At 52.6% G+C, this 22,349-nt stretch overlaps 4 protein-coding genes across 4 annotated transcripts; 3 read left to right on the forward strand and 1 right to left on the reverse strand.

The window, feature by feature from the left end:
• Nucleotides 1-117: 117 nt before the first annotated feature.
• BO82DRAFT_370682 (uncharacterized protein) lies at nucleotides 118-5,407 on the reverse strand (the record flags this gene model as incomplete). Its single annotated transcript, XM_025637228.1, has 9 exons — nucleotides 118-1,136; nucleotides 1,173-1,395; nucleotides 1,772-1,806; nucleotides 1,885-2,231; nucleotides 2,288-2,339; nucleotides 2,392-2,589; nucleotides 2,638-4,390; nucleotides 4,433-4,528; nucleotides 4,577-5,407. 9 exons carry the CDS (start codon nucleotides 5,405-5,407, stop codon nucleotides 118-120), a joined length of 4,554 nt encoding a protein of 1,517 aa, XP_025497070.1.
• Nucleotides 5,408-11,579: 6,172 nt separating this feature from the next.
• BO82DRAFT_370683 (uncharacterized protein) lies at nucleotides 11,580-15,092 on the forward strand (the record flags this gene model as incomplete). The annotated part of the gene is made up of 3 exons (XM_025637229.1): nucleotides 11,580-11,654; nucleotides 11,700-12,184; nucleotides 12,242-15,092. 3 exons carry the CDS (start codon nucleotides 11,580-11,582, stop codon nucleotides 15,090-15,092), a joined length of 3,411 nt encoding a protein of 1,136 aa, XP_025497071.1.
• Nucleotides 15,093-16,508: 1,416 nt separating this feature from the next.
• Nucleotides 16,509-18,152, forward strand: BO82DRAFT_397441 (phosphatidylinositol-3-phosphate-binding ubiquitin-protein ligase; the record flags this gene model as incomplete). Its single annotated transcript, XM_025638930.1, has 2 exons — nucleotides 16,509-17,255; nucleotides 17,526-18,152. The coding sequence occupies 2 exons, from the start codon at nucleotides 16,509-16,511 to the stop codon at nucleotides 18,150-18,152; spliced, it is 1,374 nt and encodes a 457-aa protein (XP_025497072.1).
• A 745-nt stretch (nucleotides 18,153-18,897) lies between these two features.
• Nucleotides 18,898-22,159, forward strand: BO82DRAFT_52948 (putative C6 transcription factor (War1)). Its single transcript, XM_025641296.1, has 3 exons — nucleotides 18,898-20,471; nucleotides 20,533-20,816; nucleotides 20,870-22,159. The coding sequence occupies exons 1-3, from the start codon at nucleotides 19,096-19,098 to the stop codon at nucleotides 22,087-22,089; spliced, it is 2,880 nt and encodes a 959-aa protein (XP_025497073.1). The 5' UTR covers nucleotides 18,898-19,095; the 3' UTR covers nucleotides 22,090-22,159.
• The last annotated feature ends 190 nt before the right edge of the window (nucleotides 22,160-22,349 follow it).

Genomic DNA, 22,349 nt, shown 5'->3' on the forward strand with positions numbered 1-22,349 from the left:
AGGCGGCGATAAGCAGCCCCGCTCTACGCTCACTACACAGTGCGCACTGCGCACCCTCGTATTCTTACACAAACAAATACGGATCGTAATGATTATTGTCTATTCCTATCGCATAATCTAGTTGCTCTCAGTTAGAGCTTTGAATGCAGTCACCAAATCCTGGCGAAGATCCTCCCAATTCTCCAAACCAACACTAATCCGCAGCAGCCGGCGATCGACTGTTGTATCCGACATAGTCCGCCATTCAATAAGCGTTTCAACTCCTCCTAGGCTAGTAGCATGTTGGAAGAAAGCAAGCTTACTAGGGAGTTTGCGAGCGTAATCTTCCGTCTTCGTAATAATCGAAAAGACAGGTCCAAATCCATTAGGCATCTGCTTCGACAACCACGATTCATCTTCCTTCTGCAGACTCGCGTGAAGCACACTGTCAAGAGCTGCCTGGACCAAAGCCTCGTCGCTACCAGAAGCAGGATTCTGGGCGGAAAGCGCTTGATGTAGCCACGAAACAAGCTTGGTTGCATTCTCGCTCTGGCGTTGAACCCGCACTTCAAGAGTCCGCAGACTCCTCACACCCAGCCAGCTCTCCATATTCCCCATAACACTACCCAGGAAGATTCGGTCCTGCAGTAGTTGCTTGGCCCAATCCTCGCGCTGAGTGGCAAGCACACCGCATAGAACATCGCTGTGGCCCCCAAAATATTTGGATCCCGAATGCAAGACCAGATCGGCGCCCCACTTAAACGGATCTTGAAGGAAGGGAGGTGCAAATGTAGCGTCAACAATAAGGTATGCCCCCCGCGAGTGCGCCTTCTTGGCGTATGCTTCGATATTGAATGCGGTTCCCTCGGGATTCACTGGCGTTTCCAAGTGGATTACATCGCCCGCTTCCAATTTCTCCGCGGGACAGTCGAGGTCCAGTTTCTGAAGTCCAGTTACGCGGCTGAAAAGTGCGATCACACCGTGACACCCATGGTAGCCATTTCCGATCGCGATACGACGAGGGTTGAGCAGCGTTAGCGCAGCATGTAGGGCTGACAACCCTGAAGAGTAGCTGATGGCCTCGCCATTGAGAAGGGATGAGAGAATGGCTTCAAAGCGCGTAGAGCTGGGAGCCGACAATCTCGAGTATATGTGTGCTGTTTTGTCTCGCTCGTTCTATATTGCGGCATGACTGTTAGAAGCGCCCAGAGCGATCAATATGGGTAGCTCGAGACATACGTCGTCTGTAAGGTCTGCAAATGGCACGAGATCGTCGGGGTTATCGGAGTACCGGAAAGTAGTGGCAACGTGAATTGGAGGAGCAACGTCTGAAACCGCATTTAGCGCATCATCCGCATGAAGTGAGCGCGTGGAAGTTCCCATTTCTCGATTTGTAGGAGCCATCTTGTGCTTTTCCTTTCAACGAGAAGTAGCAAGAACAGCCCTAGCAGAGGATTTTGTGCTATGTCACACAGGAGCTGATTTGATAATGGAGAATAAGGATGAAAAGGGCGGTTTGGGGAAGAGACGGGGGCAAGTCAAAGCCGGGGACTGCGGCACGCCCTGCCGGCGACATGAAACAAAAGTGGGGGAAAGGAAAAGAGCTGCTCCATGGCGGTGAGTCGACACGTGACTGATGCGGGGTGGAGCTGAGATGGCGTGACATTACGCGGTTCCGACACCAGATAAGAGGTTGGAAACAAAAGGAGTTCTCTCGGGTCTGAGTGGGGAGGAACTGTCGGGCTTTAATGGATTATCGGCGAAGGGAGCCCATCCGCGATGGTTCACGGACGGAGCCTGGTACAGCGGCTTGGAAATTGGTCCGGTCTACACAAACACCCCCACCGGATTAGACACCTAGACAAGCAGGATTCAAACAGTAGAAGTGACAGACCGACTACATACCTGCTTCAGAGTCGAAGGCAATCGAGATATCGTCATGCTCCATTGGGTAATCTGGTGTATCCAGAGATAGAAAGTTGGAGGCGGGATCGTCGTCGGATTTTGGCAACGCAAATTTAGCATCGACAATGCGAACGCCGAATTTGCCGGTTTTGCCGAATGACTCGAGAGTGTCTGTGCCCTTTAGAACAAAGTTCATGCACCTGCCGTACTGGAAATCGCTGAGGAAGGCCACAAGTTGCACGACTCTATCCCGACGGATGACCTGGACCCGGGCGAGGCTCGATTCCCATTTCTTAGTGATGGGAACTACCATACGACGCCGTGATATGGCGAAGGATGAGGCCACACTATTGCCCTTTCAGCTTCAGAAGAAAAGAGAGGGAAAATCTCCCAGGGAACCTACCTATCAAAAAGCACCTTGAACCCAGTCACGGCCTGTTGAAATGTGTGCAGATCTAAAATGACAGTTAATTGGTGTTCATGCTGCCAGGAGTATAGGAACCGTACCTTGCACGGTTGCAAAGTCGAAGCGTCGAATCGTCGGGTTTGCCATGATTTTTGAAAGAGAATCGGTCAAATTATCAGGCATCTCGGGAATGACCATGTTCTCCGCGACAGAAACAGTAAGATCTTTCTGGCCCGGTCGATATAGGCTAAGGCCTGTTCGATTGTTGACATCAAGGCCAAGCTTCAACTCACCAGGGCCTGCAATACGTCAGTCATGTTACCAGTTCATCATATCCACATACATACCGAGATTGAGACGGTCTGTAACCGAGCCCCATTCCGTCGCGATGAAGGCACGCAAATGTTCCGAAAGAACGGTAGGGCCATAACCATGATCCGGTCGTGTATACTGCTCATCTATGATCGAGATCGTGCCAGCGGGGAACTGGATATGTTCCTTGGCGGGTTTTCCTGAAACTCGATCCGCGGGCTGCTCAAGTGTAAAGGCCCGAATGGCGATATCTGGTGATTTCGCTTCTCGCTCCTGCGGAAGTATTCCCAACAGGAGGGAGTGCAACATTGTTCGCTCTTCGAGCTCTTCGAATGCCATCAGCATAGACCTGGTTCTACCATCCTCCTTGACTTTCAAAAGAAGAGCTGGTGCCCCATCGTCACCACGGAGAAGGCCGAAGACTATTGGGGCGCCATTGCCGAGAACGTGACGCACACTGCTCAGAGTCTTGACTTTCGGACTAGTGAGTATCGCTATCCGGAAGCCCTGGTGCTGCATACGCTGACCTGTGCCCTCAGTCAACGGCACAGTTCTCTCGAAGAGGCGTATACGGCATCTTTCCACAGGCTCGGAAGGGAAGGCTTTGGGAGTTACAGAGTCAATGTATCGGAAAGTCTTAAGGGTGTTCTCGTAGACTAGTGACTCGTTTTTCTCTGGCTTGAGACTCGCTTCGGTCTTGGATGTGTACTGAACAATGTTCCAGATGTTCTTAAAATCCTCTTCCTGGAATTGAACATGTAACTCAAAGCCGCGTGGAAGCTTAACGCGCATTGAGTGTGACCGGACGTGCCAATTGACACTTTCCCACGTAGGACCGTTCTTCTTATCTGATTGTATCACGATATCGACCAGATCGCTCTGACTGGTTATGGCCGCAAAAACGTACCAGTCAGCCCTGTCCCGGATTATGGACAGAGCGCATGGTATAGAATGTTGCTTGTCATCATCGTCGCTCGATGTGATACAGACGTCAACAAACATACTTCCATAGCTGAAGTAGCGGTTGGTATCGCCGAGTGGCATCATCTGCACGAAGCTGTGTGCTTTCCCAGAGGTGTCAGCTAGGAGAGATTTCGTCGCTGTTCCCGATAAAATCGCAGCAACGTCAGGCGCAAAGGCAGGATACTGAACCCAGACGGTGCTATCGATGTCACTCGGAGAACGTTCCTGCGCGAGAGTCATGAGAATACTGTTCCTCTTGATAGACATCGCCAACGACCGCAGATGATTCGTTATGGTTTGACTCAGGCTTAGAAGATCTGCCAGCTCCTTGTTGCCAGTCGTACTCGCCACGGCAAGCAAAGCGTCCACGCTCATTGAACCGTATCGAGCCAGCTCCTCATGTTGGGGGACAATATTCTCGGTGATCCACAACGCCTTCGCGAGATCGACGATCGCTTGCTTCGCGCTCTCTGCGGGTCGATTCTGCGGTGATCGGACACCAGAACTCGAACTCGAAGGGCGCGATCGGGCATAGAATTCTAGTCTCTTCTTTCCACGCAGAAACCACCACAATGCTGCCTTCATCCATTCTGAAAGCGGGGTTCCAACAAGTGGCTTTGCACTTTCGGCGGCAATCTCAATTGGGTCCCGGAATTGTACCACATACCCCTTCAGGTCTGCGAAAGCAGTGTCACCTAACTGGTTAGCAATAGACTTGAGAGAAAACTTAGGCGGCTGTGGACTGCGAGATGTCTCTCGCGCGTCTCTACTGGACGGTCGGCTTGCAACTTCTGGAACGGGTAGACTAGGATTCGACTGTCGGATCTGAGAGGAAAGTGTCTGCATGTTGCTACTTGTGGACAGAACCGGAGAAAGAACAGGTCTCTCCGACGCCACAGATCGGGTGACCGAGGGAGGACTTGGAGAGTCTTTGAATGGGTTTTCTGGAGGGATTGGCTCTGTCTCGGAGATCGGAGGCGTCTCGTAGGTCGAGCTAGGGCTATCCGGAACTCTCAGGGCCGGGGACTGAGTTTCGTTCTCATCACCGGGCGACATAGGATCTGAAAGTCGATGTTGCAAAGCAAGACCCTCCTCAGCTTGCATCTTCGCCCGAACGCGCTGCGCAAACGAATTGGACTCTGGTGAGGCTCGAAATGACAGCCGGGAACCTCTTTCTCCCAGACTCAGGGTCATCAAGAAATCTGCATCCTGAGCATTATGGAGGAGAACCGGCTTCCAGTCCTCTGCTCTTGTTCCAAGTGCCAGCGCCTTAGGATGTTCGCGGCGTTGTTCACGGGACGTAGGCGCATCATTTGCTCCAATTGAGGTATCGAGACGCAATTGAGGAGGCCCTTCCGGCTCGGACTGGCTGTCTGACTCAGTTGATTCCAGGCTTTGAGCCCTGTTACGACACAGGGATATTTCCATTGTTGGAACCTCTACCTCATCTCCTCCTTCTCCAATGACTTCGGGCTTGCGATCGGCAAATCTCACCTTCACTCCTTTGCGCGGACGACTCTTGTATGGAGGTTTCGTGAAGTCCGCTACTGGAGTAACATCGTGGGCAGCGGTGATTGAAGACGAGGCATTGAGCACATCCTGGGCAGAGGGCCAGCGACTGGCAGCATCAGGACGCAGCGGCCGCAATTCGCGCTGAGTGGTTGTTGCGCCGTAGGACAGAGACTTGGAGCGAGTAGGTCCCAAGAATGCCTCAATCTGCTGGTCTGTCGATCCTCTGGCTTTCTTGTCCTTGGAAAACAACTTCTCCCTCCAATGCGGCTTCTTGCCAGGTGTTTGTTTCGGTTCCTCACCGAGGAAAGCAAAAGGGTCCTCTGTGGACATGCTGGCCAGTTCTCTTGTGGGTATATTCCTTCGATTTGCTATGAGTTGCTATACAGCATTGCCAATTGATGCAAGTCCGTGTTCCCCCACCAGGCTTTAGGTTGCAAGTGCTCGTGCGCTGCTTGGAGGATTGGACAGGGGGATGATCGACAGGAGGGACTTTGGATGAAGCTTTGGAGTCGATTGTGAGGTAGCCGAGGACAAACTATATCGGACGAAATAGTGACTGTGCGAGGGCGAGGGAGGGGGGCGGGCAAGCTCAAGACGTTTGGTTTCAGCGAGCTTGTTTGTTATGCGCTGCTGGACGAGATCCAAAAGCTGCAGTGAAGAATTGAAGTCAACCAGTGCTACAGTCAAGGATTCGAATTGCGACCAGAGGAGTTCCCTGAAAATGAGGGGGAATCAAGCGCGATTGCCTTCGTTGACCGGTGTGGAGACGCGGACAAGCGATCTACCAAGACCAATTAAACCACCATTCAGAACGGAGACAGTAGAACAAAGAGGAGATGAGGTTATCAAAGCACTGCTCAGGGGGGAAGAGGGCCGCAAACGAGCGAGAAGAGACATGGTAGCAGGGAATAGGCAATCACCTACATTAAAAGGCTAGATATAATGCCGGACAACGCCTGTGCAGACGAATTGAGGCGCCTTACAGTTGCTCGATGCGCCGTCGGCTGTACTGTACAGATGATAAGAACTCTAGAAAGGGAGAGATTGCCAAGCGCTGGTCCAGCAGCTGCTTGCGACTTATTTGGGAAAGAAACACCTGGTGCACGTAAGGAAGAAGGAGGGGAAGAAAATAGAGGAAGAAGAAGAAGAAGAAGAAGAAAAAGAAGAAGAGAAGAAGATTGGAAAGAGTAACAGCGCAATAGGAAGAGGGAAAGGGGCGCCGGGGAGAGGTAGAAAGACCGAGAGATTAGAGGAATGAATTCATAAACAGCACCAGGGAAAAGAACATGTGGGCACAAAACAACGGGGACGGTTGAACCTATGGTATTAAGTCTCACCTGCGACCGAGGAATTAGATTTGGGTTGAGAGGGGGGAGGGGAAGCCCAGAAGAGTTCCTAAGACAGTTTACTACGTATTCAGTACTAAGTTACTGTACTTACTACCTACCAAAGGGCCATTCTCCGGCCCCCGCAAATGTCCACTACTACCACTACGAGAATGAATACTTAGCATGAGTACAGAGCAACTACCGTACGGAGTAACTTGCTGAGTACTCCGTATTTTCTACTGATTGCGCTTTTTATCTAACCACAACTGACTAAACCTCGAGCCACGACAGCCAGCGTCCCCGCAAACTCTCGAGTCAATGCTCACTCACTCACCTGCAGACAAATCGGCCTGATGTCTTACCATCTGCTGGTCTCACCCATCAAGCTACTTTGATGTACCGGATATCCTATGGATCTATTAATACCGATGGTGGTTTCAGTAGGAGGTATTTGACTTAGTGCTGATAGGTATGTTTAACTTAGCCGACAACCTTGAGCAGCGCCCCCTGCCCCATTTTTCCGGGCCATAAACATGTCAATCACGTGGTGATAACCAGCACGGCCATAACGGGAGGTTCATATTGGCATATATATTATATATCAATATACAGAGTACCACTCATGTACGTACTGTACCTTATTCGGATAAGTTGATCATTTTCGTCTGTTATGCTTCGGTTATTTTCCCGGTATGGGGGGGGTTCGCTGAGTGCTGCGCTCATTGACTCGCTCCAACCTGAAGCTAACAAGCGCTTCCTTCTTCGGGCGGCAATCCTTTCGACAACCCCTTCCCTTCGATCTGCCGGCATAGGCCATAGACGAAAGAAGCCCTGAGCTGGAAAGATTGATCCTAGATCGCAAATGACACGCGACGACACCGACCACGATCACCATCACGACCACGACCACGACCACGACCACGACCACGACCACGACCACGACGCTGTACACGTATGCGGCGGATAGGAGCAGGATCAGTAAATGACCACCATATCCACTTGCCTAGGGAAGTCGACTAATTTACTGGCCGCCGCAGGTTGAAACTGACGTGGACTTGGGGGGGTGAGACGGGGTTGAATCAAATCGAATCAGCATCAACTGGGCCCCCCCTGTTATCAGAGCAACCGATTAGAGAGTGTGGGCTGTTTAGTTGGCCTTTTCCCCGCCCCACAAAGCTGTGCATTCCATCCGTTGGCTGATCCCAGCCTGAAATCTTGAAACCGCTCTTTGCCTTATCTGGTCTTAGTCTGGCTCTGGGTGGGTCGCTCATTGAAACCTTGCACTCCCGCCATCCATGATGGGACGACTAGAGGATTGTTATGAGTATTATTTGAGAAAGTCGTTATTTCCTCCCATTTTTCCTTGGGAATGCCCGGCTGCCACTGCGAGGGGGGGGGCGACCGGGGATAGGTAATTATGGTGATAGTTCCTCCATTTTACCCTCCAGGCATCAATACTATGTTTGCCTCCCCTTACCTGGCAGAACTCTCGAGAGAATAATCACCTCAATAAACCTAGGATAGTGGTGGTCTCTATCCCAGGGTCAATGCGACTCAATGCCACTGCAAAGGGCTAGGTACCCTACAGTACAGTCCTCTACGAGTCATGGGGATTGGCGAAGGTATCAACAACCTCATCAATCGCTGAAAACCGCAGGTGTTTATGCACCAGCTACAAGAACATACTTCCATAAGTGTGTCCTCAGACCGCATCAGTTGATTGAGTCGCAATCCTCCTCAGATTTCCTCAATTTATTGCCGTCGTTCAGCAATCTCCCATTGTATTGGTCGCAACGGCACGAGACCATCATCGAGGGTTCCTGGGGTGCTCTTGTTTGCTATCAATCATTTCCCGCGTTTGCTCGGCAGATCATCTCGCATGATGGCTTGTCGTTGCTGGGTGATGGCGATTGACAAATCAAATTCGATGTTGGGTACTTGAAACCCTTCATAGATCAAGAATTACAGGCCGAATCTCCAGTCTCTTGAAGACGGGCATATTCTGGCCCATAGCTAGGTACCTCGGGAATGTAACCTTGCACAGAAGATCCCCCTGCCCTGCGGTTATTTGCTCAGTCTAGATGCATCTTATCGGCACGTATGGTAAGTCAAGGCAGACTGCTGAACTGTATCGACCATAAAGCTTCAGCTGCGAGGAGATCGCAAGCAGGTACTTAGGTGACCATAAGAAGTAGTTAACTCAGTTTCCGTCCGTCCCCTGTACCTGGGTGAATGATTCTCAATGGCCCCGGGTTCTTCGGGTCGCAAGTTGACAAACCAACCGTCATGCCATTCACACTGCGAACCCAAACCAGGACTAACCACGCCAGAGCTATCATTCAGTGAATTATCCCCGGTCAGATTACAGACTTCAAATTTCGCCGGCTTCTAGAAGCACATTCAATTCGAATGGGAAGGACAGTCGGTTAGCTGCCTAGGTCAAGACCGGAAGGGAGACTGCTTCAGGCTTGCATGCCGACTTTCCTCTTTCATCTCCTCGGGCGGCCAATATTTGTTCATGTCAGCGCATAGTCGGAGTACGTTGGCAAGTGTCTCTTGTCCAATTCTCGACCTTATGCAGCGTACAATATTGTGTCCCAACACGAATTGCCCAGTGTTATCATGTCTAAGTGTGACAGGGACAGTAACCTAGCTGTCTTCGGCAGATCAACTTGAAGTTTATCGGAGCAGTATGCTGCTGCGAAGTCCCAGAGTCTGCAAGTCAAAAGATTCCTAGTCAATGAGGAAATGTTACTTGTCTCCACAGGCTGCTCTCCGGTCTTGGATTCCAAGCCAGATAGCCCTCTGTCTCTCCATACCGAGCTTCGGATAGACAAGCATACATAGCTCTTCAAGTGGGAGAGGAATGTAGGACAGAATGTCCAGCACAAGTGCGACGTGGTACCGCTGTCCGGCGACGATTTAATGCTAAGCTTTCCTCATCGTGCAGATGAAGACTCTGGGAGTCTGAGTAGGGACTTTTGGATCTCAGTCATAACAAGAATACAATGGGCTCATGTCCGAGTTTGCACGACTAGGCAGCTGCATTGTTTTCAACCTCCCCTCCAGTTTCTCCTTAAACGTCCTTCTGCCTGCCCCTATTATTGACCAGGGTTCGGCTTGACGAGTTGTCGAACATCGGGACCTTCCTGTTTTAGGGAGAGTGTCTCTGGAAAAAACTAGACTGTTGTCTCAGTAGACATCTCTCTCTTTCTCTCACTTTGTGGTCCAAAAGAATGGGGCTGCAAACCAGCGGTGAATTGGCCGCTAGTTACCACCTGCTTAGCTCCCTTAAGGCGGCGACAGCGCCGTTCTTCATGCACGATGAGCCCTCGTATCTTGCACCATGTGATTTTTGATTGGAACCACAGGGCAGCTCGTTGATATATGATTGTATCTACACTAGATTGTAGAAGCAGGAAGAGTCAATCTGAACAGTTATTTCGAGCTAGCACGGTGGCCGGCAGGTAACTTTTGGCACAACTACAGGATGTTTTGGCCGCCAACAGCCTTGGAGTTAGGTGGCCGGTCCCCACCTGTCATCACTATCATGGAGGATATCTAGGGCTACAGTACTGTAGTCTAGTCGCTCAATACTAGCATGGTCATTGGACGAGCCAATCATACACCATTTCCCCGGAAGAGTTCACCAGGCGAGTTCGGTTGTCTTTCTTCACGACTGGATGCTTGATGCCACGGAGTATAGTAAACACATCGTGCTGTCTCAATAGTCTCGATTGAGCTGCACTGTACCGGAAAGATATATATTCCATTGCATGGCGCAAACGGAGCGCCACAGAGCACCTATGACGATAAAGAGCACTTTGTCTAATGCTAAGATCACCCTGCTGCATTGGAATTCTGAACGAGATGTAAGCGTATTGGTGGCACACTTGATTTGATTGTTGTGCAACAGTTTTCTACTCCCAATCGAGGGAGTACTGTGCAGTGAGTGGGATGGAAAACCATCCTCAACAAAGCAGAAGGAAGAGTCCGTAAATTGTAACCCGTAAAAGTGGTAGCATGGCTGAGACAATTTCAGGGATTTCTCTCTCTTCCAAGACCAGAGGAGTGGATGCTTATCCACCATGGATGTTCTGTCTGGTTGTCCAAGCAAGTTTTATACGGGCCTTATTCTTTTGAGTTTCTTTCTCTCTTGCTCTTCGGGGAGTGTGGTCGGGGAGTCGCTTCTAATCTTGGAAAACACGCTAAAAAAAAAACCCAGTCCCCGCCGCCCGCCCCAATCAGTCAATTGTTTTAGCGCAGCAAAGTGAGCAAACAGGGCGCAGTCAGCAGCACCACAACCAAACCAAACTGAAACTAAAGTGCTGGCTGGCTGGTGCTGGCTGGTGTTGGCTAATGCTGGCTAATGCTGGAGGACTCTTTGCCCTCCATTCCCGAGCTGGCACTGACAGGCCATGACCGTGACTGAGACTGAAACTTACTGACTGATTGACTGACTAGTGTCTGACTGTCTGGGGCTGGATCTGGCCTGGCCTTGGTGAGACTGAAGAGCAAGTGAGTGAGCGAGAGAAAGAGAGAGAGACTGAGTCTGAGAGGGGGGGAGGATTTCGCATTCCCTAACCATGCTAATCTTTTCCTACTCTTCTCTCTATTTTTTCTTCCCCTTCTCTTTGTCACGGCTGTGCTGTTCCAACTTCAAGCCTTACTGACATCAGACCTATCTTCCCCGCCCCTTTTCTCATTAACTGTCATCATTGCGACCGACTCCTCCTCCTCCTCCTCCTCGTGTTGACAGCTTAAGCTCTCCCGACCTTGCGATATTCCATTCCCCTTCCCCGCCATCCACATCCCTCCCACCCCCAAACCCCCGAAGTTATGGTGCGCATCCCCTACATCGCCATTTCGGGGGAGATAGAGGAGTAATCAACTTCTCCTTTTCGACTTCTGTCTCAACCGCTTCCCTTGCGCCCACTTCATCTACTTATTCGCATTCAGGGTTTCGACATCACCTGGTCCCTCCCCCCCCTCCCCATTCATCGTTGAGTTGTTTTCGAGAGCTCGGAGAGGTTCGCGCGGTTACCAGTCTTACTGGGTAAATCTTGTGGTTTGATCGACAAGGCAAAGACGCTGCTAGGACAACGTGGATCGAACCGTCTACGAGGGGGCTGACCTCCCCGAGGAGGTCATCCCAGTTACACGGAGTGGCCGAAATGAGTCCAGGACGCGGCGCAAGACGGCTCAATATTCCCTTTACCATGGTGGTCCCACGCCAAGATGGAGTTGAGGTCCCTGAAACCAAAGAATCTGGATTACAAACCCGAAGATCGCAGCGCCTTGGCCGACTGCGACCGCGATGGCGCAACAATCGGTCACTGTTTGCCGGAGTGAGCTGGATAGTACTGGTGTTGTTGATGTCGTGTGTATCGCCGACTTACGCCGCCTTGTTGAATTTCGCCAATTGCCTAAACGCTGCTGTCATCCAATCCAATCCGAAACAACTCCAGTTCGTCCCGCTTGACGTGTCGGTCGCTTTCGACTTGCATGACTCTCTCAACCCCCTCAATATCACGGTCTATGGGAACGTCTCTGGTACAGCCAATGGGGAAACATATCCAAGCCCGGATAGTCCCGACTGGTCCAATCCGAATGATACGGTGGGGAAGATCGTGGATTACGATGCTGCAAGCAATAAACTGAGTACTCTTCTGTCGGAGATCAATGTGCTCAGTTGGAATCCATATAATCATGCATCGAAATTCTGTGACTCTGTCACTCAGGGAGGCTGTCCGTTGGGCCCCGTGTTCTACACCAATGCGTGAGTTCTCTTCCTTCAATCTCTTGACCACAACTAATTCACCTTCGCCTTGACTAGGAGCGATCTTTCGGCCCTGCGAGCTTTCTCGGTCCAACATGACATGCAATCCGCGTACCATTTCTCGACCTTGTCAGCACGTCTAACAATCAAGTCCGCCGATGCTGCTGCCACACGGATTGGTTGTATCAGTGTGGATATCACCCCTGACCTTGGAACGTCGCTTCGAAATACAATCACATATATCCCGTTGGTCATTCTCTTGCTGGTCGGGATTGCTACTATCACTGCTGCGATTTACAGCCCATGGGGAACCACCGACCCTTTTCACTGGACTAGCAACTATGGACGTGACGAGGATGTCCTTCGTCTAGTGACCCCGGGCTTCGGGGATTGTCTGAACTACATACAGTTCGCTGTGCTTACTGGAGCCTTGTCATTGGACTACCCTGGGTACTATCAACCTGTGGTTAGTCAAGTCGCCTGGTCGGCCCTTATGTTCAATCAAAGCCTCCTGGACCCCGGCAATGAGCGGAATCCTGTAGTTGATGGCGTCTATACTGTCAATGCTACCTACGGTTTGGACAGGATGAATCAATATGTGGGATTGCCAACATCACGCGACATCTGGCCTGGAATGATGGTCTGGATGCTTGTGATTGTCGTCTCAATCACAGTTCTGATCCAAGTAGCCTTCGGGCTTCGCACGCTTTATCGTACGATTGCCCATGTGCCGGAAGAAGACCTTCGGTCCAAGAACATGCCCTTCACCATTGGAAACGTCATCCGGATCGTGTTCAACTATCTGCTGCTGCCACTCATGTCTTTCTCGTTCTTCCAGCTCGTGATTGCCGGCCAGTCTCCGGCCTACTGTGTTGCGTTAGCGGTGGTTGTGATCTTGATCCTGGCATCGTTCTCCATTTGGACCACTCGCTTGATCGCGACCACGCGCCCGAAATCGTACCTGTTTGATGACCTCTCGACGGTCCTTCTGTATGGCCCGCTCTACAACACTTTCTGCGACGATGCGGCCGCCTTCGCTCTGGTTCCGATCTTCCTTTCGTTCGCCCGCGGTATCGCTATTGGAGCACTGCAGCCGTCAGGAATCGCTCAAATTGTGCTTCTCGCCATTTGCGAGGTGGTCTCACTTCTGACCTTGGTGGCGTTCCGACCATTTGCATCACCCACTTCCATGAACCTCTATCATGCCTGTTTCTCCATCATCCGCTTCCTCACAATCTTACTCAGCATTGTTTTCGTCCCCTCTTTAGGTGTTTCGCAGGCTGCACGGGGCTGGATCGGATACATTATCCTTTTTCTGCATGCCCTAGTGCTTGTGTTCGGTTTCTTCCTCAATGCTCTCCAGACCTTGATTGAGGTTATCGCACGACTTGCCGGAGCGGGAGGCAATGAAGGTGGGGTGACCCGAGGTGGTCTGGTCAAGGTATTTGGTATGCGGCAGCTGTCACGTCGTGTTCCTCGACAAAGTGTTGGTACACGCCAGAGCATGGGCTCTGAGGCTGCGATGTTGGCACATACTGATGACCGCCTCTCTTCCCAATTCGATGGATCCAGACCTCGAAGTCTTTCCGGAAGTTCTGCTATGCTTCTGCATCGGGCGGGTGCGAGCGAAGGCCGCGCGAGTGCCTTCTTCGAATCAGGCAGCGCACAGGGTGGAACCCACAGTCGAGCCAATAGCAGTGGTTTCTTCACGCCATCAACCCCCGGTGGATTCGCTGGACCAGGCTATCAGACGACGGGCAGCAATTCGCCCAAGAGCGGGCCTGTCTTCGCCGTGCATCCCCATGACCCTTACTACCGACCACCCAGGCCTCGCAAGAAGATCATTGAGATAGGTGTATCGAGGGAGAAGTCTCGCGCAAGAAAACGAGCAGCGAGCTATGGAGATGTGGATGACGATATTATGGAAGGCCCGTCTATCTCTGGAAGGAATACCCCTGTCCCTGCGTACCTTCCAGCACCCAAGGACGATCTCGACTTGGAAGATCCTCGTCAGTCTAGAACAGACTATGCAGTACGGGAGGTTGATTTTTATTACCGTGTGAGGGGCCCTCCGCTATCACAGTCGGGCACGCGCAAACTGAAGACAGGCCCGGCTGACCCTACGGGACCTGTCTCATCCGCCACTGGCTTCTTCCGAAATTTGTTCAGAGGGAAGACTAAGGAGAAAGGAAAAGGCTTTGAAGTCGTCCGGAGTGCTAGGGCACCACCGCCGGGTCTATTTCCCGAGGGCGAAGAATTCCATGAACCCTATACAGACGAACCCGAGGAACCGGAGGCCGCAGACCCTGCCCATCAAGATTCGGATAGTGACCGAGACTACAATGATTCCGAGAGCGAGGTCCAAGAACGGACTCCAGAGATCGCAATTACCCTACCAAACGTTGATACAGGGGGTGCTATCGAGCTCCCTAGTCGTGTAGGCTCTCACTCTAGCTCTCAACCACCATCGACTGAGCGACAGATTACTCAGCAAGAAGGCGCCCCCGGCCCCACAGCGGAAGAGGCACCATTGTCGGGTGAACTTCTTCCTGTGGTCGCCCCGGAAGAAACGGCCACTTCCAATCAACCTGAAGAGAATAATCCTGCTCAGTCTCACAACCACCTTCACCCCTCGGCTTCTGTGACTGGCCGGTTGCCGTTCAGTGCAGCTAGTTCTCCCTCACGAGACCGTAACCTCTCTATTGCCTCAACGACCGCTTCAACTACGTCTAGCCGTCGGCATGGGAACTCGGAGAACCTGCGCATCGAGCGCCCATCCAGTATGGGTTATGTTGCCCAGTTTCGTACGCAGGATAACATTCATGAAGCCAGTCCGGATGAGCCATCATTTGCAGGCAGTGCTGCGGAACTGGTGACTGAAGCACATCACCCCGAGGGAGACCACTGAAGCGACAATTGGGAGCAGTCTGGTTACCCTATCCTCTCCACCACCTCCTCCCCTTTCACGAATCTCTTTCTTATTCTCTGTTGCCTTCCAAAATCATCATGCGTCGGAGTTTGTGATATACGCTTGGGTCTCCTCACATATGCATCAGTATCTTACTGCAATCTGCTGGTTAGCGTTTTTCTGCTTTCCTCGCCACCTTTTTTCTACATGCGTCCCGGATTTTTGCCCTTCCATCCAATCGCGAGTCTACATTGCGAGCAGTGTTGGTGAAATTGTGCTAGCCGACGGGCCCTGATTTCGGTCATGATCTGTTCCTTGCAAGCGTGTGGATCGCATCTTGTATATCTTGGAGTCCTCATTTTCCTTTCATGTACGCAATCTTCGGTAATAGCTGAGTTTAACTGTAGCGAGCGAGATTTGAAGGATGGGCTTGTGTGATAATATTGCTGGGTTACCTATTGAGTATACTTGAACATATACTACTACACCATGACTGTGGTTTAATCCATAACTGGGTTAGACGCAGATCTGCCAGACTAAGCGACAAGGGAGAGTTCCTTGGCAGAGTTAGGCAATGTGCATGTTGTTTTGTTTCGATGACCTTTTTACATCTAACACGAGCGTACCCACAGCCACCTGATGTGGTCGGATCACGATGGTTGTGGAAAGAAAAGCAGTTAGTACTGTACATGTACTGTACCAGGGTAGAAGATTAAGAAAAGAAAAGGGCGAAAGCCAAGTAAAGTGCTGTGACCGCCTTTGATTGCCCCGCGGCGAAACATCGGGTGGGACCCGAACCAAACCAAACCTTAGAAGTTACTGTAAGGCATCTCCACCTTATGATTTATCCCTCTCTCCCTCCGGCCTTTGGCTTAAACTCCTCCTAGGCTATCATTCACTCCCCCTCCTATCCCAGACCAGACTACTTGTCACTTGCTGTGTGTGGCTGTGGATCGGCTGCGCACTTTCTCTGGCTCAGGCTTCTTCTTCTCCCTCTTCTTCTCTCGGATTCCTGTTCGTTCCGAACAGACTGTCTGTCACGAGACCTTCCTGCATGCGCTCTTATCATTAAGTTAATCCTTGACGCCCGAAGTCCGAACCCAAGTTGCCCTGTGTCGTTTCGCACAAAGTCAAAGGCCCTTGGCTCTGTGTGACTTGTATCAATTCGTCTCCTTGCTCAATCATCCTCTTTTTTAAGGTTCTCCATTTATATTCTGGCACACAAGCATACCCACGGTTGTCTACCGCTGTTGATCATCTCCCCGTCCGGCTGCCCTCCCCATCCTGGCATCACCGCGCCACCCAGTCAATGACGGCCCGTCCTCCAAACGGCGGAGACTAGTCTCCTCTTCGGTCTCAGGGACCCAGATACCAAAGACTTTACCATCGTCGACCTCTCCCTCGTACTTCAGGTTCATGTCGTCGTTGTCGAATTCGGCCAGCCCTTCATCCTCCGCTTCCTCCACCGCCGCCTTCCCCGCCACTCGGCCCGCCACTGCTCTCAGGCCTCATGCGAGTTCGGAAAATTTACAGGCCACCGAGGCTGCACGCGATCAACGCTCCGAGCGAAGACGGTCCACTGTCACAGGGTCAGATCGGAAGAGAAGGATAGTCAGTTTGGAGGGGGAGCTGTGGCCCCGTGGCCCCGGATCCCAGTCGTGGACAACAGAAGCTGGTCCGAGTCGCCAAGCAGGAACAATGGATAGCAGGTCGTTGCCTCACCGATCGACTCAGTCACAACATCCTGCCATGATGATGCCTGGCTCTTCCTTTGCTACTCCGATTGATCTGTCCTCCTCACCGCCGGGTGCGCCCCCGAATGATCCTCGTCGAAGTTCATGGTCCCGAACCCAGGATAACTACGTGGAATATGTTCGACCGCGGTGGCAGCCTGATACTGAGGTCACCAACTGTCCGATCTGTGGGACCGCGTTCAGTTTTTGGTACAGGAAGCATCACTGCCGGAAATGTGGTCGGGTTGTCTGCGCGTCATGCTCACCCCATCGGATCACTATTCCACGACAGTTCATAGTGCGCGATCCCACCCGCTCCCCCGCAGCCGCGTTGGTTCCTCCCCGTGCTGCTTCGGCTTTCCAGTCCGGAGGGGACGATGCGGTCCACTCGCCAACAACATTAAATCCAGCCCTCGGCGGGGGTGAGGAAGTGAGACTCTGCAACCCCTGTGTGCCGGACCCAAATCCAGAACCGCCTCGTGGGTTCACAACGGTTCAAACTCCAGGAAGATCAGGCACCGTCGCTGCGACAGGCTGGGGAGAAGGGCCTCCGTACTTTCCTCCACCCAGTTCTCGGCATCGTTCTTACCATTCGCTGTCCTCTCCGACTCGACCGAGTCTATACAATAGTTTACCAGTGAGTTACAGTCAAGCACCAGACGGCGAGATGATCATTTGTGGTTAACACAGTCATGTGCAGCTCCAAACTGAACCTTTCGGGTCGCGACCAAGCCGGCAGACTGTTGGCGTCAGCGATTATTCAAGCTTGGGTGGATTCGGAGGTCCATTTGCCCCGCGAGTCCCCGGAATGAACTACGGTGCATTGGCAAGCCCTCGCTTTTCATCTGGGTCGGTGAGCTCATCCACACGCCCTCTCCCTTATCCGACCGCTGGCAGCGCCAGCTCGTTGCCCGCGATTCCTCACACCCATCCGCCGTCGCATACACGCCCGCCGCATGTCCGCGAGCAGGACCTCTGTCCGATCTGTGACTCTGAGCTTCCGCTTCTGGGATCAACTGGCGGCGAAGATGCCCGGGAAGCACACATTCGGACATGTATTGAAAGTCATGGTCGGCCCGGGCGCTCCAGTCCCCAGAGCGGCAGCCCCGTCCAGCCACATCCTGCAGTTCGGCTAGTCACCTTCAAAGCCACGGAGAAGGACTGCATTGGACACGATGGTGGGCTGCAGGAGTGCACGATTTGCATGGAGGAGTACGAAGTGGGTCAGCCGCTCGTGCGGCTGGAGTGTCTGTGCAAGTTCCATAAACGATGTATAGTCGAGTGGTTTGAGCGTAAGAAGGAGTGCCCAGTGCATAAAATCTCCTGAGTATTGGATTTGATTCTGGAGCTCACTCATGCTTTTGGGTGGAGCGAAGTCTATCGCGGCTGGTCTTCCGCATCTTATATATCGGATCATGTCTTACTCTCTGCTCTTCATATGGGAGGGAGGATCAACTGCTTCTGTGTCGTTTGAGCCGGTGTTCTTTGCCATACTGTTGCAATCTTTATCCTTTTTCTTGTGGTTCATCTGCTGTCTCTGTTGGTGTTCGACGAGCTGGCAGGATTGGATTTGTTGCCATCTTGCAACCTTGATCGGAATACAATCATTTATTGTGTAGTTGAAGACTATCGTAGATATCATACAAGAGACGAAGCTGGAGAAAAGATATAATTGCAGCTATCAACTTGGCTGTGGACCATTAATTGTCCTCTGGGGAGAAAGTGTTCGAAGCTATGCGGAGTTGGGCGATGAATCACTGAGTGAGTGTGTACTCCGTGACTGACTGGCTTCCCCTCAGCTCCTCTTTCGCGTCCTTCATTCTCTCTTGGGTCATCCTCCTTGTTCTTACAACTCCCACTCTTTTGCCTTCTCTTGCTTCTTTTCTGTTTCCCTAACCACTTTATTGCGAGCCAGAACTGACCAGTTTATAATTCACTTTGAGTCCGGGCCAAGCCACCGACACCACCACCACATTCCTCAAGTCGCCATCGGTCATCGGCTCCCGACCGTCCGATTCTCCGACTTGCGCGACTCCAACTCCGCGCTGCCTTGCTTTACTCCTTACATTCTTCTTTCTTTATTTTCTCTCCTGCGGCCCCAGACTGTTGCTCGGGTAAGCCTCAAAAATCAAGATGCAATCGTGGCGAACAGCCCAGATTCCCCCGTTGATTCCGAGAGAAACGCGACCGGGATGACCTCAACTGGCCATCCGCCCTGGGTCTATGGCGGCCGATGACTGACTTCCCCGGCGAATAGAGCCTGGCTGACCATGAATGTGATATCCACTCCGCAGTTTCCGCGCTCCCCGATGGAGATCGATCCACGTCTGCATGCAGACAGCAGAGACGGCGGACGTCCGACCGAGCGCGCCGGAACCCGCCCGCCCTATCTACCATCCTCCTCGTCTAGACATGGCCACCCGCTTGTCGCTTCTAGAGATTATCCCGATGCGACTCCACATCCGTCACCGACCGATCGGCTGCATTCCGTGCTGGCAGCACCTCGAGTCCCGGGTACCCAACACCGGTCGGATTCGACGTCGGGCATCGACGCCTTTTCCAGTCCCTCCGTCGACCCCAGCGACCCTTACGCGGAGCTGAAACGGCCCCGCGCCTGCGAAGCGTGCCGGCAGTTGAAAGTGCGATGTGAACCGGACATCAGCCATGCCAATGGCGCCTGCAAACGATGCGCGAAAGCCGGGCGGACCTGTATCGTGACGGTCCCCTCTCGCAAACGACAGAAGAAGACGGATAATCGCGTCGCGGAGCTCGAGAGGAAGATCGATGCGCTCACCGCGAGCCTCCAGGCGTCTCACGATCGTGATCCCGTGCTGCAGCCGGTGCAAATGCCCCCACCGCGCGAGGAGCCGGCGGCGAAGCATTGGCTGGCCCCGACTCATGTCGCATCTCATGAGCCGTCGCCTTTGCCCGTGGGGTCGCCGCGGAGCATGGTGGGGAGGAAACGGGGTCATAGTGGGGAGGATAAAGAAACCACACCCGCAACCTCTCGGGTGTCTAGTCCGAGCGAAGAACAATCCATTTATAACAAGGCGATACGACAATGGCGTACTCTGGGATACCCGTCGGACTCAACAGCTAAGGAGGGGGCCAACGAAGTGGCCGATATAATTGACCGGGGCCTTGTGAGTGCCGATATAGCGGCAGAAGCATTCGCGCGATTCAACGAGGAGATGGCGCTCCTAATTCCGATGGTGGTCTTCCCTCACGGGACGAAGATGGAGGACGTCCGGCAGAAGAAGCCAGTGCTATTCCATGCGATTATCGCTGTTGCGGTAGGGACTATTCAGCCCCAGGCTCAAATCCCACTCGTCAATGATTTCTATAAAGTCATCGCGGAACGGGTTGTTGTCAAAGGGGAGAAATCCCTTGAGCTAGTCCAGGCGTTGTTGGTCTGCTGTAACTGGTACACGCCTCCGGACAACTTTGAAGAACTGAAGTTCTATCAATTAACGCATATGGCCGTCACCTTGGCTATGGATGTGGGTCTGTATCGGAAATCAATGCCGAGAGGAAAGCAGATGAATCTGCTCAAGGACATTATAGCGAAGAAGTCATCTGAGGTCCTGGATCCGGACTCTCCGGAGACGAGGCGAACCTGGTTGGCATGCTATTTCGTTGCAGTTCAGTATGTACTCAAACCTCTACTTCTCGGTCTTCCAGGAGGAGCTAGCTAATCTATGTTCTAGGGTTGCCGTGTCTCTTCGACGAGTCAATCTTGTGCGATGGCTTCCATACATGGATGAATGCGTTGAGATTTTGGAGAAGTCCCCGGCTGCATTGCCATCCGATAAAACGATGGTTCGGTGGGCCAAGCTAGCACAAATCATTGAAGAGATATATGTTCAATGCGCGAGTGATGACATTCCCTCAATTGTGTCCTTCTCGGACCCGAAGTCCATCTACACTCTCAAGGCGCTCGAGAAGCAGTTGGAGCAATGGAAGAGGGAAACATTACCGGAGCATTCTTCTCGTAAGCAGTCTCCCACACCTAGTTCGTGTTCTTGTGCTCACTTGAGGTTCTAGCTATCATTCAACAAGCATACTGCATTGTCAACCTCTACCTGCACGAAAACGCCATGCATGTTGATTATGGCAAGGACGAGGCGCGGACCACCGGGGATGATGTTGCTGGTCCTAACAGCGCAACACACATCAGTGCCCTCAGCTCCTGCCTCACTGCCATCCACGACGCCCTCGATACAATCTGTGCGATTGACACTAAGAAGCTAGTGTCCGCACCGACGGTTACTCTTGCGCGCACGTCTTTTGCCGTCGTCGCGCTAATCAAACTCTACGCCATGGTCTTCACGCCGGAGACACGCCTGGATCAAGTGATGGATGCGGGCAGCCTCAAGATGGAATACTACCTCGACAAAGTCATTCGCCACTATGCGGTCGCCGGCGAGCTCCCCGGCGGACGGACCCCTGCCAAGTTCGGGGTGGTGCTCTCCATGCTACGCAACTGGTTCATGAAGCGCAAAGACCAGGGCCCGGTGTTGAAGGAAGCGCTCTCGGTATGCCGCGCTTCGTCGGATTGTCAGAGCCACCCCGACGACAAAGGCCAAGTAAGTGCCACCAGGGCATTCCCTGGAACTAGAACCGGTTTCCTTGCTGCTCTTAGTCACACAATGGACACCACTGCTAACACCCCACAGAAGAACCACACCGGCTCCAGCCAGACGCCCTTGCACCTCCTAAGCGAAGTCGCCATGGGCAGTAGCTCACGAAGCCACTCCTCGCCCGGAAATCTGGCAACAGCAGGGGAACAACGACCCATCCCCTACCCGACAGCTCCCGGATTCAACAACAGCAACAGCAACAGCAATCATCCTCCCGCCACGAACCACCCCTCCGTATCCTCCACCGACCTCACCTCCCACTCCCTCGGCCCCAACCCCGGCAGCCTAGGCGCCCCAACCAGCGCAACCGACTCAACCACTGAACCCTGGACCCCTTACGCCGCTCCCGCTCCCGCTCCCGCCGCCCCCGCCCGGGATTACTACCCCATCTTCAGCTCCGGCATGTCCGACCTGCCCCCCGGCTACTCGGACCCCGCCAGTGCCAGTGCCAATGGCGGCGGCGGCGGCGGCGGGATGATGTTCCCGCCGCAGGGCTTCTTCGTGCCCGAACTGGGCGTGCAGATGGGGTTCGATCCGGGGAACCTGCTGACGCTGCACAGTATGATCGGCGATGGGTTCTTGGATCTTCCGTTGCCGGCTGATGACGGGATGGGCTTTTATTAAGGGGGGAAGTTATACTATACTACATACTACATACTATATACTATATACTGGTCACCGTTTTTGCTCAGGGGAATAAGTTTCCCCATGCATAGAAATGTATTATGATATCCCTGCTCTGCACTTTATATTTCACTTCATTGGAGTTGATAGTTGTTTCGGTGTGGTGATGTGAGTAGGTGTGCAGTTTGATACGGTCGGGCTCTTCACGAGAGAAAAGACGGGAGGTATATACGTGTCTTTTCTGGAAGAGAGTAGATCCC

This window comes from Aspergillus uvarum (assembly GCF_003184745.1).
Source record: "Aspergillus uvarum CBS 121591 unplaced genomic scaffold BO82scaffold_2, whole genome shotgun sequence".
In the NCBI taxonomy this organism is placed as follows: domain Eukaryota; kingdom Fungi; phylum Ascomycota; class Eurotiomycetes; order Eurotiales; family Aspergillaceae; genus Aspergillus; species Aspergillus uvarum.

What these genes read in the sequence shown, in the direction of transcription:
- BO82DRAFT_52948 (XM_025641296.1), top strand. Translation starts at nt 19,096, where the DNA reads ATGAATGTGATATCCACTCCGCAGTTTCCGCGCTCCCCGATGGAGATC. An exon ending in TGCTATTTCGTTGCAGTTCA is followed by an intron (nt 20,472 to 20,532) that starts GTATGTACTCAA and finishes TCTATGTTCTAG; the next exon opens with GGTTGCCGTGTCTCTTCGAC. An exon ending in ATTACCGGAGCATTCTTCTC is followed by an intron (nt 20,817 to 20,869) that starts GTAAGCAGTCTC and finishes TTGAGGTTCTAG; the next exon opens with CTATCATTCAACAAGCATAC.